Raw genomic sequence first — 12646 nt, 5'->3', positions numbered from 1 at the left:
CAGCTCATAACTGCCTATTAGAGGACAGATTGGAGAAGCTCCCCCTGCCCAGTCCTGGTGGAGGAGCCAGAGGGGCTACAGCTCCAGGGGACCCAGGTAGACCATGCCCTACTTGCCAACTTTAGTCTGAGTAAGAGGAGTCCTTGGGGCTCAGTGATGGCTGAGCCACGTGCAAATCGGTGATCATCTGCGCATGCCCCAGCTGTGCCACCCAGGGCCACAGGGCGGCCTGGGCCTGGGCCCAGACCCGGGAGCGATGTCCGGCAGGTGCTCTCCTCACATCCCCCCCCCCCCCCCCACCTCCCACCTCCCCACCGCAGACACCTCCCTGGCTGGCCACGCCCCGGGATGCTGTCTGGAAGTCCTGACACACTTCCTGTTCCGACTGGAAAGGAAAGCCCGGTCGCATGATTGCTAGCTTCACTTCCCCAAATGCGATTCCCAGTGGTCAACAGGACCCAGAGCAACGGGACATCCACCCTCTCACCCCCCCCCCCCCCACCCCTGGTCCAAGGTGGCTAATTCCACCCAGGTCTTCTCAAGAGGTTATACTTCCTGGGGTTCAACACAGACTCAAAAGTATCTTTAAAAACCTAGAGGGAGAGAAGTAAAATGTCAGTCCATCCAAAAGAAAGTCCCGCCAGGTGCTGGTGGCTCACGCCTATAATCCTAGCAACTCAGGAAGCTGAGATCTGAAGATCCCAGTTTGAAGCCAGCCGGGGCAGGAAAGTTTATGAGACTCTTGAATCTCCAATTAGCCACCGAAAGGCCAGATGTGAAGCTGTGGCTCAAGTGGTTGAGAAAAAAAAAAAAAAGCTCAGGGGCAGTGCCCAGGCCCTGAGCCAGGACTGGCTCAAAAAAAGTACTCAGAGAGAGCCGTGGCTGAGGGCTGGGAGTGGGAAGGGATCTGGGCAGGGAGTCCTAGACTTGAGGACTCAGAACCTTTGCCTACTTGTGGCATGTGCAGGAAAGGGAGCTACAAAGGATGAGCAAGGGGCTGGGAAGGTGGCTCAGTGGTAGAGTGCTTGCCTTGCATGCATGAGGCCCTGGGTTCAATTCCTCAGCACACATAAGCAGAAAAAGCCGGAAGTGGCGCTGTGGATCAAGTGGTAGAGCATTCGCCTTGAGCTGAAGAGCTGAGGGACAGCGCCCAGGCCCAGAGTTCAGGCCCCACGACCAACCAAAAAAAAAAGGATGAGCAAAGGGCTCCAGGCCTGGCTCAGTGATAGAATGCCCACCTGAAAGGCATGGGCAAGGGGCCTGTCCTTCAGACTAGTTCATGTTAGTTCACGTTGATCATTTAACATTTCAAGTTGAATGCTGGTGGCTCATGCCTGGAATCCTACCCACTCAGGAAGCTGAGATCTGCATGGGCAGGAAAGTCCATGAAACTCTCATCTCCAATTGACTAGCAAAAAGCAAGAAGTAGACATGTATTCAAGAGGTAGAGCACCAGCCTTGAGTAAAAAAGCTAAACCAGAACATAAGTCCCTGAGTTCAAGCCCCAGCAGCCGTGTGTGTGTGTGTGTGTGTGTGTGTGTGTGTGTGTGTGCACAAGGGGACCCTCTCACTTTTTAAATTTGTCTCCAAGGGTGTGAGGGGAGAGAGACTGGAGGGCAGAGACTGGGGGGAGGGTGCAGAGCGAGAGGACTCAGGCTCATGTGAGGTACTTACCTGAGTCCCTGAGAGCCAGGCCTGTCCTGGGGCCCTGCTCTGAAGGTCCCTCTATCCCCGGGCCTGGAGAGGCCAACTGACCAAGAAAGGGTTGTTTAAACTCCGCAATGAGACAGACATAGAGGGAGGCCCCCCATTTGGGGATCAGGAAACCAAGTCTACCGCAAGAAGCAACCTGTCTAATCAGGGAGTCTGGGAGGAAGTGGGGAGGGGAGGAACCATGGGGTCCAAATGGGGTCCTGGAAGTTGGTGGGCGGGACTTCATGGTGCTGTGGTGGCATTTGGAGGTGGGGTTATGCAGCCACCTCCTCACCAAGGGCATCTGCCACTGTCTTGGGTAGAGAGTGTCATGTCCCCGCCGGAGCTGCCACCTAGAAATCTCCCTCCACCTGCTGGTCCCTGCGGTCCCTGCGAAGCCAAGGAGCCTCCTCCTCTAGCCGAGACCCCCCGAGGGACCGAGGTCAGCCGGCCCAGCCTCTCCGAGACCCTGTTTCAGCGGCTGCAGAGCATGGACACCAGTGGGTGAGTGTCTGGCTGGGGGGCAGGGGGACCTGAGCATTCCTCAGGCCTGTACCCAGCACCCAGGTCCAGGCTCTAAGGTGGACACTGACTTCCACCGTGAGGGTGATGACTTCAATCCTGCACTTGACAGCCACGTCCAGCTCTGCTGCGTTCCTTAAGAGCAAGGTGGAACATGATTTCTTTCTATTCAGCCATGATTACCTCCCTTGAAGTTATTTTGTCCTTTGATTACTTTTCTATTAACATCTAATGTTTTTCTTACTGTGTTGGTTTTTTGGTTTGATTTTTGTTTTTGTTTTTGTTGGTTGGTTGGTTGTGGCGCTTGAACTCAGGATCTGGACACTGTCTCTGAGCTCTTTTGCACAAGGCTAGTGCTCTACCACTTTGAGCCACAGCTCCACTTTCTGGTTTTTAAGTGGTTAATGGGAGATAAGAGTTTCATAGGGACTTTTCTGCCCAGGCTGACTTTGAACCACAATCCTCAGATCTCAGCCTCTCGAGTAGCTAGGATTACAGGCATGAGTTACCAGCGCCCAGCTCTTAGTAAGGTTTATGATCTCCTTATACATTAACTCGTGGTCCATCATCTTTGGGGGAAAAAAAAAAAACCTATCTTCTTATAATCATGCTTGTAATCCTAGCATTTAGGAGGCCAAGACAGGAGGATCACAAGTTTGAGGCCATTCTGGACTACACTGTGAGACTTTGTCAAGATACAAACAAATGAATGAATGAACCACCCCTAGCTCCTTGCTTAAAGTTTTAGAATGTTTTCCCAATCATAAGATTAATTCTTTCAGTCATTCCCTTTGTCAGTGCAAGACCACTTTTATGCTTAGAGGGCCACTGTCATTTTTGTGGATGGCACTCACCATCCATGGTCACCGGCAGTCCTACAGCATTTCCTAAGTGCCAACCACCCTGGAAGGCTGCACTTGCTTTTTCCTGTGTTCTCAACAAAGTCCAAGGCAGAGGGAGTGTTCCTTCAAAGTTGGGCCTGGGAAATTCAGAGCAGTGGTCCACTTCCCATGCCCAGCTTCAAGTCAGGCAAGGGGCTGGCCACTAAGAGGCAGAGAGCAGAGAGATCATGTGTGTGTGTGTGTGTGTGTGTGTGTGTGTGTGTGTGTGTGTGTGTGTGTGTGTGTGTGTGTGTGTACCCGGGCCTGTGTTGGGAGTCAGGGGACTCGGGCTGACACAAATGTGACCCTAGAGCTTTAAGTATCCAGATACCAACATACATGCATGTTGTGTACTTGTCATTCATTGCTAGCTTGACAGCCCTGAGGTCCAGCGTGAATATTAGCCATCTTGAGGGGCATCCGTGGGACCCTGTGAGCCTTGGACAGGAGGAGCTAGTCCCTGAGGAGGGAGGGAGCCTCCTGGAGCCCCACCCCACTTTCCATGCTCCCAGCTAGAGAATCTTCCTCATCCTGGCACCTGCTCACTCCTGTAACTACACACACACGTCCTCTGTGCCCCAAAAGACATCGCAATTGGGGACTCCCGAGAGGGCTTGGTGCATGAGCGATTGATTAGGCAGTGGAGGATTAATGGGGAGCACAGTGAAGGGCTGAAGACACCGAGCTACGTCAGGCCAGACATGGCGTCTGCCTCTTCCCAACAGAAAACCAGGGGGCAAGAGAGCCCTTGGCTTGCCCAAAGCACAGAGAAGCTGGAGGGGGAGAGGCTCTTCCTGAGGGGACATGGAGGGCACCCCTCTTTCTAGTCACCGACCTACCAAGTTCAGCTCCTCCATGAAGCCTCCAAGTTGTCCCCTTGGCCAGGGAAGCCTTCTCTTGCCTCAGCCGATCACCAGGTCTTCATGTTGTCCCCTGCGTCCTAGACCAGCCTTGCTGGTCATGGGGACCCTCCTGAAGTCACAAGCATAAGATAAAGCAGCCCCACTGCACAGAGGGGGTGCCATGAGGGTCTGCACTGCCTGCCCCGAGCTGCGGCCCAGCGGTCCCAATCCCACAGGAAGAGAGGTCGCAGTGCGCATGTCCACATGAGCAGCTCACACAGGCGACTCCGCCTGCATGACACAAAATGGTCCTGCTCGTGCCCGCTCCGTCAGACCCCGTCGTATGTCAGGGGGAGGTTCATCTAGTGCAGATACGCCCCAGAATTCCAGGGGCCTAATGCCCTGAGTCCCTTGTGGGACCAGGCAGAGCTACACGAATTACACACAGCAGGTGCTGTCCCTTAGGTTTTGTTTGTTTGCTTGTTTGTTTTGCCCAAGGCTAGCACTCTACCACTTGAACCACAGTTCCACTTCCCAGACTTTTTGGTGTTAATTGCAGATAAAACTCTCACAGACTTCCTGCTCGGGCTGAATTCAAACCATGATCCTCAGATCGCAGGCTCCTGAGTAGTGAGGATTACAGGCATGAGCCACTGGCAACTGGAAATAGCATTTTGTCTTTCCATAAATAACCTCTGGTTCTATGGGGTTTACCATGTCCTGCTGTCCAATCAAGAAACTGCCTGTGCCCTCCCCCCACAAGCTGCACCGCCTTCCCCTGCTCTGAGTCCCGCATGGACTTGGCCACTTTCCTTGTCCCCATAGATGGGGCCGAGGACTGCGTCCAAGCTTAGTGTCGATGATGAGTTCTCCATAGCATGGACTCATTCATATGGGGCAGGAGGCATGAAGTGAAACCATTCCAGTGCCTCTTAAATTTTGTTTGTCTTCTGGTCCCAGGGCTTGAACTCAGGGCCAGGGTGCTATCCCTGAGCCTCTTTGTGCTCTAAGCTAGTGCTCTACCACTTGGGCCACAGTGCCACTTCTGGTTTGTTTTTTTCTGAGTGGAATATTAGAGATAAGAGTCCTGCCCAGATTGGCTTCAAACCATGACCCTTAGATCTCAGCTTCCTGAGTGGCTAGATTACAGGAGTGAGCCACCGGTGCCTGGCTGCCTTGTAAGTTTTACTCCAGGGTTGGAGTTGCTGTTCCAGGGTTTGGGCCCCCCAGAGCTCTACTGCTCCTCTGTTCATGCTGGCCAGGTCCTGCAGCTTCTGGAGCCCTGAGCTCTCCTGGCCAATAGCCTGCTATCCCCTGAGAGGGACCTTCATTGTCTTAACAATCCTCAGAGCCCAACGCATTGCTTAGCATACCATCACTCACCAGAATGTGCTAGATAAATTAATAATTTAGGACACAGCCACTTCTACAATTTAATAATTAAAGAGCAGTTTTGAGTTCTGTGTGAGAAAAGCTTGTCTGCCTCCAGGTCCCCAGTGGTGAGGTTGGCATCACATTCCCAACTTGAGACTAATTTGAGGTGCCAGGGCTGCTGCCTTACCTTCACAATGGAAGCACCAGGCCACACTCACAAGCCACGAGTTGCCAAAATAGCTAGTGCTTGCTACTTGCATCTGGGCATCCCCATTGGCTCTCCTCTCACATCTGGGCATCCCCATTGGCTCTCCTCTCACATCTGGGCATCCCCATTGGCTCTCCTCTCACATCTGGGCATCCCCATTGGCTCTCCTCTCACATCTGGGCGTCCCCATTGGCTCTCCTCTCACATCCCCATTGGCTCTCCTCTCACATCTGGGCATCCTCATTGGCTCTCCTCTCACATTCCCATTGGCTCTCCTCTCACATTCCCATTGGCTCTCCTCTCACATCTGGGCATCCTCATTGGCTCTCCTCTCACATCTGGGCATCCCCATTGGCTCTCCTCTCACATCCCATTGGCTCTCCTCTCACATTCCCATTGGCTCTCCTCTCACATCCCCATTGGCTCTCCTCTCACATCTGGGCATCCCCATTGGCTCTCCTCTCACATTCCCATTGGCTCTCCTCTCACATCTGGGCATCCCCATTGGCTCTCCTCTCACATTCCCATTGGCTCTCCTCTCACATCTGGGCATCCCCATTGGCTCTCCTCTCACATCCCCATTGGCTCTCCTCTCAATCTGGGCGTCCTCATTGGCTCTCCTCTCACATCTGAGCATCCCCACTGGCTTTCATGTGGGTTCCCAGGTTGTAGTCCCTGTGTACTGTTTGCTGATGTTTGTTTTTTGTTTGATTGTGCGGGTTCTGGGGCTTGAACTCAGGGCCTACGTGCTGCCCCTGAGTCCTTTTTGCTCAAGGCTAGCAGTCTACCACTTGAACCACTTAGCTAATGTTTTTAATGATTTGGTTTAGTATCGTGACTAAGTACCCAATGCTGACTCATCTATTTCATGCTGCTAGTCACCTCAGCACTCAAGAAGCTGAGGCAGGAGGGTCTCAAGCATCAAGCCAGCCTGGGACACATAGTGAGTGAAAACGTCTCAAAATAACAACAAACAAAAAAAGCCAAGCCTGGTGGCTCTCACCTGTAATCCTAGCTACCCAGGAGGCTGGGATCTGAAGCCAGTCCAGGCAGAAAAGTCCACAAGACTCTGATCTTTAAATAAGCAGCAAAAAGCCCGAAGTGGAGCTAAGACTCTTGAGTGAAAAAAAGCTAAGGGACAGTGCCCAGTCCTGAGTTCAAGCCCCAGTATGAGCATAAAACAAAACAAAAACACCGTGATAATACCTGCCTCATAAAACGGATCTGCGGATTAAAGAAGAAAATGAGAATAAGTATCTGGAATGCTATGCCCAGGAAATAGTGGTATCACTATAGGAAGAAAACTAAAAATTTACCCAGACCAAAATCTGCCAGGAGATAGGATGTAGAGCTCTTAGCAGACTCTGAGTGACAGTCATGGCCGGGTCTTGACCGGCTGCGCCTCCAGCCAGGCCACTGTCCACAGAGAACAATTCCTGCCTTTGGCCTCATTCCAAAGGGATCAGGGAGGGTAAAGTCAGACCCCATTCCCAGCTGTCACTGATCACACAGACCTCTCTGCAGGGGTGCTCCGGGAAACCTTGCTCTGTGAATCTGGAGTTGGCTTTGGACCAATGCCATCTGTTATCTCAGACTACATCCTGCCTCCACCTCTCAGATTCTACCTATAGAAGACCTGGAGATAAGGAAATAGTTCTACAACACATTCCCCAGCATTTTTGGTGGTGGTGGTGGTGGTGGTGGTGTGTGTGTGTGTGTGTGTGTGTGCTCATGCATACACGCCTGTACTAGGGTTTGAACTCCGGGCTACATGCTCTTGATCAGCTTTTCCACTGACACTCTGCCACTTGATTCACACCTCCACTTCCAGCTTTTTGCTGGCTAATTGGAGATGAAGCTCTCAAATTTGTCTTCTCTGGCCAGCTTTGAAACTTGACCCTTGACTCTCAGCTTCCTGAGTAGCTGGGATTACAGATGTGAGCCACTAGCTTGGCTCCTGTTGAAAGGACTACCAGCTCCCAGCTCTCAAATGGTCACAGTAGCACTCAAGGTGCCTGTCCCAAGAGAGACAGTCACCCTTTCTCCCCCCAACCCCTTCATCTTGCCTGACCTGCTCCCCTGCACCTGCGGTATGACAGAGGGGACTTTCCGCGCCTCAGCCAGAGGCTGAGCATCTTCAAACGTATCGTCACTCTCATCCGTGGTAACCAAAAGGCACAGATGGGTAAAGCAGCCTTCTATTTTGCTTCTGATTCCCTAGGCTTCCAGAAGAGCATCTGAAAGCCATCCAAGATTATCTGAGCACTCAGCTGGCCCTGGACTCTGACTTTGTGAAGACGGGCTCCAGCAGCCTTCCTCACCTGAAGAAGCTGACCTCGCTGCTCTGCAAGGAGCTGCATGGGTAACGAGGCCTCGAGGGGACAGAGAGGGTGGGAACTGGGGGTGACGGCTGGTCTGGTCTGCGAGGAAGTCCGCCACCGCCACAGCAAAAGAAAGCACTCATTAGAGTGACCCCGGGCTGGCCGGAATGTCTCAATGTCTCTGTTACACCCACAGTAATTGGGCAGTGGCTGGAGCTTAGAGATCGTGTGTGTGTGTGTGTGTGTGTGTGTGTGTGTGTGTGTGTGTGTGTGTTTGTGTGTGTGTGTGTATACAGGAATCCAACACAAGGCCCCAGGGCCTGTGCATGCTAGGCCAGCACCCCAACACTGAACTGGCCTGCCCCTGTCTGTTTTGATTTTTAGCTACAGTTAATTGAAAGCAGTTGCTCTGGGAAGGTGCCAGCCCTCTTCTCCTCATAGCTCTAAAGGCTATGCTCCTTTAGACAAATGCTGCCGTCTTCCTTCCCGCTGCAGCCCCCACCTCCAAACAGCACATAGGCACCAGAAGAAATAAACTGAAGTCCACTTTTTTTTTTTTTTAAACTCAAGGCTAGTGCTCTACCACTTGAGTCCTGAGCTCCACTTCTTGGTTTTTGCTGATTACTTGGAGATAAGAGTCTCAAGGACTTCCTTTCAACCCTCAGGTCTCAGCCTCCTCATCCAGGGTTATAGGCATGAGCTACCAAGTCCCTAACAACAACAATTATCTTTAAAAAGTGTTGATTCACCAAAACTTCAATGTTCCATTATTGAACTCATGACTGTCCAGTTGAAAAATACCTGAATTTTAAAAAAAGATCGTTTCGATATTTCACTCTTAATTTTTCAGTTACCTGAAATATGAATTTAAGCTGTGTGCTGGGGCTCATGCCTATAATCCTAGCTACTCAGGAGTCTGAAATCTGAGGATCGCAGTTCAAAGCCAGCCCAGGGAAGGAAAGTCCACGAGATTCTTATCTACAAGTAATCACTGAAATAGTTGGAAGTGGATCTGTGGCCCAAGTGATAGAGCACTAGCCTTGAGCAGAAGAGCTTAGGACAGCACCCGGACCTAGAGTTCAAGTTCCAGGAGCCCCTCCCCCCAAAAGAAGAACTTAAGTACCTTGTAATGGTTAGAAGTCCAAAAATAAGATGGTACAAAAGCAGAGGAATTAGCTAAGAATATTTTGAGTACTGGTCTGGGAATGTGGCTTAATGGTAGAGTGCTTGACTGTCATGCATGAAGTCCTGGGTTCGATTCCTCAGTACCACATACACAGAAAGAGCCGGAAGTAGTGCTGTGGTTCAAGTGGTAGAGTGCTAGCCTTGAGCAAAAGTAGCTCAGGGACAGTGCTCAGGCCCTGAGTTCAAGTGCCAGGACTGGCAAATAAAAATAAATAAATAAATAAAATTTGAGTACTTAAAACCTGGGGGTCGGGGAGAAGATAACATTCCAAAGCATCTCACTGAAGTCACAGGGAGCCAAAGCAAACCCATCACAATGGAAGCATCTGTTTTGGTTGGGAAAACAGCACTGTGCATGGGCGCAATTTTCCAACCTGGGTTGGTTTGTATTTCAGTAACTTTCCGCATTTTTATTTATTTTTTTGTCAGTTGTAGGGCCTGAACTCTGGGCCTGGGCTCTGTCCCTCAGCTCTTCAGCTCTAGGCTAGCACTCTACCATTTGAGCTACAGCACCACTTCCAGTTTTTTCTGCTTATGTGGTACTGAGGAATGGAACTCAGGGCCTCAGGCATGTGAGGCAAGCACTCTACCACTGAGCCACCTTCCCAGCCCACTTTCCGCAGTTTTAAAGGTCTCTTGTCAATTTTTCTGCTCTATCCATCAATCTGAACTTAGTTAGTATGCAGAAAAGAAACTTTTTCATCATCTGTAATCAAATCCCACTTTCCATTTAAAGTCTCTTAAAAGCAGCGCCTTTGGTAAATCTGACAATTTTTGACAAATTGAGCAGTTATCATTGGCAGGTCAGGCTTAATTCTGCTGAATTGGCTTTCAATGAATGTTCTTTTATAGCCAGTTGGATGCTGATCATTTTTATAGGTCTCCATGGCAAACGTAGTTCCATTTGATACTGTTATAAAGCTCTTATTGCCGGGGGAAACATATACAAACGACCCTGTAAAGCATCATTTCACGGCAGCTGACAGCCAGCTTTTGTTCTGCTTGGACAGACATGCCCTGATCTTTGCCAGACTCTCATTGAGGAGGATATATGTTTTTAAGTCTGTCCTCTGGCATTTCTTCACCCTGGCTGAGCTCCCGGGACCACACTGCTACCTGGACATCCTCAGAACCACGCCACCTCCCAAAGTCATTACTATGTTGACAGCAGCTTCCCCCACATGCCGGCTTCTCAGGTGCCTGTTTCGTGTCTGTGTTTACTGAACAGTTAACTTCATGTTGGAATTAGAGGCACCACAAGATTCTAAATTCCTCCTGCAACTGATAGCCAGGTGTGGAAACTTGATTAACTGAAAGGTGAAATTTCAGAAGATCCTAGACAGGCCTGTAATCCTAGCTACTCAGGAGGCTGAGATCGGAGGATCATGGTTTAAAAACAGCCCAGGCACGAAAGTCGATGAGATTCCTATCTCCAATTAATCACCAAATATCTGGAAGTGAAGCTGTGGCTCAAGTAGTAGGAGGCCAGCCTTGAGCAAAAAAAAAAGCTGAGGGACTGTGCCCAGGCCTACACACACACACACACACACACACACACACACACACACACACACACACACACACACACGCGCGTGCGCACGCACACACACACACACACACACATGAAAAAAGAGACAAAAGATCTTGGGAAAAAAGCAAAGGAAAAGTTCTGAGGGTCAGAAGTCCTTGATGTAACACCAGAGGGTTTTTTTGGTTTGTTTTGGGTTTTTTTTGCTCATACTGTGTCTTAGACTCTAAACCTTACAATCTTGCTTAGCTTTGCCCTCTCAAGGCTGCTGCTCTACCATTTGAGCCATGTTGGAGACCAGAGTCTCACTGATTTGTTGCCACGTCTGGTTTGAACGCTCATTCCTCAGATCTCAGCTTCCTGAGTAGCTAGGATTACAGGGTTGAGTCACCGGCGCCTGGCTTGCTTTAGGTCTGAATAGAAGCAGCATTTGGGTGGGAATTATTAAGAATTATTGTGGCCCTGGTCATAGGTGGCTTGGGTGGTCCTAGGGAGTGGTCTCAGCAAGCTGCTTTTGCTTTGTCTTCTTCATGGTCAGGCCGGTCCTCGTCACAGAGCCCCTGCCCCCTGACAGGTGATCTGAGCCTTGGGGGCCCAGCTGTCCCTTTCCTTGGGGTTGTAAAGATGTCCTTCCCGGAACCCAAAATTAGTTACAGGGGAGGGAAAAACTGAGCATAAAGGAAGATGCAAAATGGAAGCAGTGATGCATAGCTTTCATCCCGATTTCCACTAAACATGGACCTGAGATTTCAGCAAAACCAGCTTTTCAGTGCCTGCTGCGGATAGAAATTGATTGGGAATCTTGAGGGAAATGAAATGACTTTTAGAGAACAGGATGAGGATGGTGCGACCTCTGGAAGGTCCAAACAGACAAAGCATGGCGTGGAAAGTTTTCCCAGTTCCCCAGAGGCAGCCTCCAGAATGTTCACTGGAGGAAGAGAAAATTAAGGGGAACCCCAAGCTTCTTAGTTTTCACAAATTCATAGAAACTTGGCTGAGCTCCATGATGGAAAGCATTTTGAAGGATCTCACAACAGGAAAAAAATCTCATAAAGCAGAAGGTTAACAAGGATTTCTTTCAGTAAAGCAAGGTAAAGTAGGGAGAAATAGCCAGGCTCTGGTGGCTCATGCCTGTAATCCTAGCTACTCAGGAGGCTGAGATCTAAGGATCACAGTTCAAAACCAGCCTGGGCAGGAAAGTCCATGAGACTCTTGTCTCCAATTAACCACCCCCAAACCACAAGTGGCGCTGTAGCTTTAAGTGGTAAAGCAATAGCTTTGAGCGGAAAAAGCTCCAGTACAGTGCCCAGGCCCTGAGTTCAAGCCCTATCACTGGCAAAAAAAAAAAAAAAAAAAATGTAGGGAGAAATAAGAAAGGAAGGTAAAAACTTCAGTACTTCACATGTAGGAAATGTCAGTAGAGAAAACCCAAAATAGTGAGTTGCCTCCTGGTATTTATCTGGAGGCTCTATCTTGAATTTCTAGCAACACTTCATCATTTTATAAGCAATCAAGTATTGAGAAAACAGGTTTAAGGTGTATCTATTACCCAAAACATGGCTAAGATGAGGAGTGTGTGTGTGTATGTGTGTGTGTGTGTGTGTGTGTGTGTGTGTGTACATGCATGTGTGCATACCTGACAGTACTGGGGCTTGAACTCAGGGCCTGGGCACTCTCCTTTAGCTTTTTCACTGAAGGCTGGCACTCTACCACTTGAGCCACAACTCTACTTCTAGTTTTTGATGGTTAATTGGGGGCAAGATTCTCAATTACTTTCCTGCCTGGGCTGATTTCAGACTGCAATTTTCAAGCTAAGGGACAGAGCCCAGGGCCCTGAGTTCAAGCCCCAGGACCAGCATACACACACACACACACACACACACACACACACACACCCCACAAATTCAGGTACATTCAAGGCTTCAGACATGTTGTAGTCATCAGTATTAATGTTTACTGCTATTCACATTAAAAGAAGAGAGCTGGGGTCAGTGGCTCAAGCCTGTAATCCTAGCTACTCAGGAGACTGACTTCATGGTTTGAAGTCAGCCAGATAAGAAAGCCTGTAAGACTCTTATCTCCAACAAAACTAC

The 12646-nt window shown here is 49.8% G+C and overlaps 1 protein-coding gene across 2 annotated transcripts in view; it reads left to right on the top strand.

The window, feature by feature from the left end:
- Positions 1–12646, top strand: part of Inpp5d (inositol polyphosphate-5-phosphatase D) — a 118422-nt gene that overhangs the window by 49311 nt on the left and 56465 nt on the right. The window contains exons 4-6 of one of the 2 annotated variants that reach the window (XM_042679056.1): positions 4–96; positions 2016–2196; positions 7741–7881. In XM_042679056.1, the coding sequence (XP_042534990.1) occupies positions 4–96; positions 2016–2196; positions 7741–7881 (415 nt within the window). The remainder of the gene's footprint in view (positions 1–3; positions 97–2015; positions 2197–7740; positions 7882–12646) is intronic. The other variant, XM_042679057.1, reaches the window with a different exon arrangement.

The sequence above is a fragment of the Dipodomys spectabilis genome, unplaced genomic scaffold, assembly GCF_019054845.1.
Source record: "Dipodomys spectabilis isolate Male_0828 unplaced genomic scaffold, ASM1905484v1 ptg000051l, whole genome shotgun sequence".
Lineage (NCBI taxonomy): Eukaryota > Metazoa > Chordata > Mammalia > Rodentia > Heteromyidae > Dipodomys > Dipodomys spectabilis.
The sequence above is the reverse complement of the archived record's forward strand: the minus strand, read 5'-3'. Positions and strand labels throughout refer to the sequence as shown.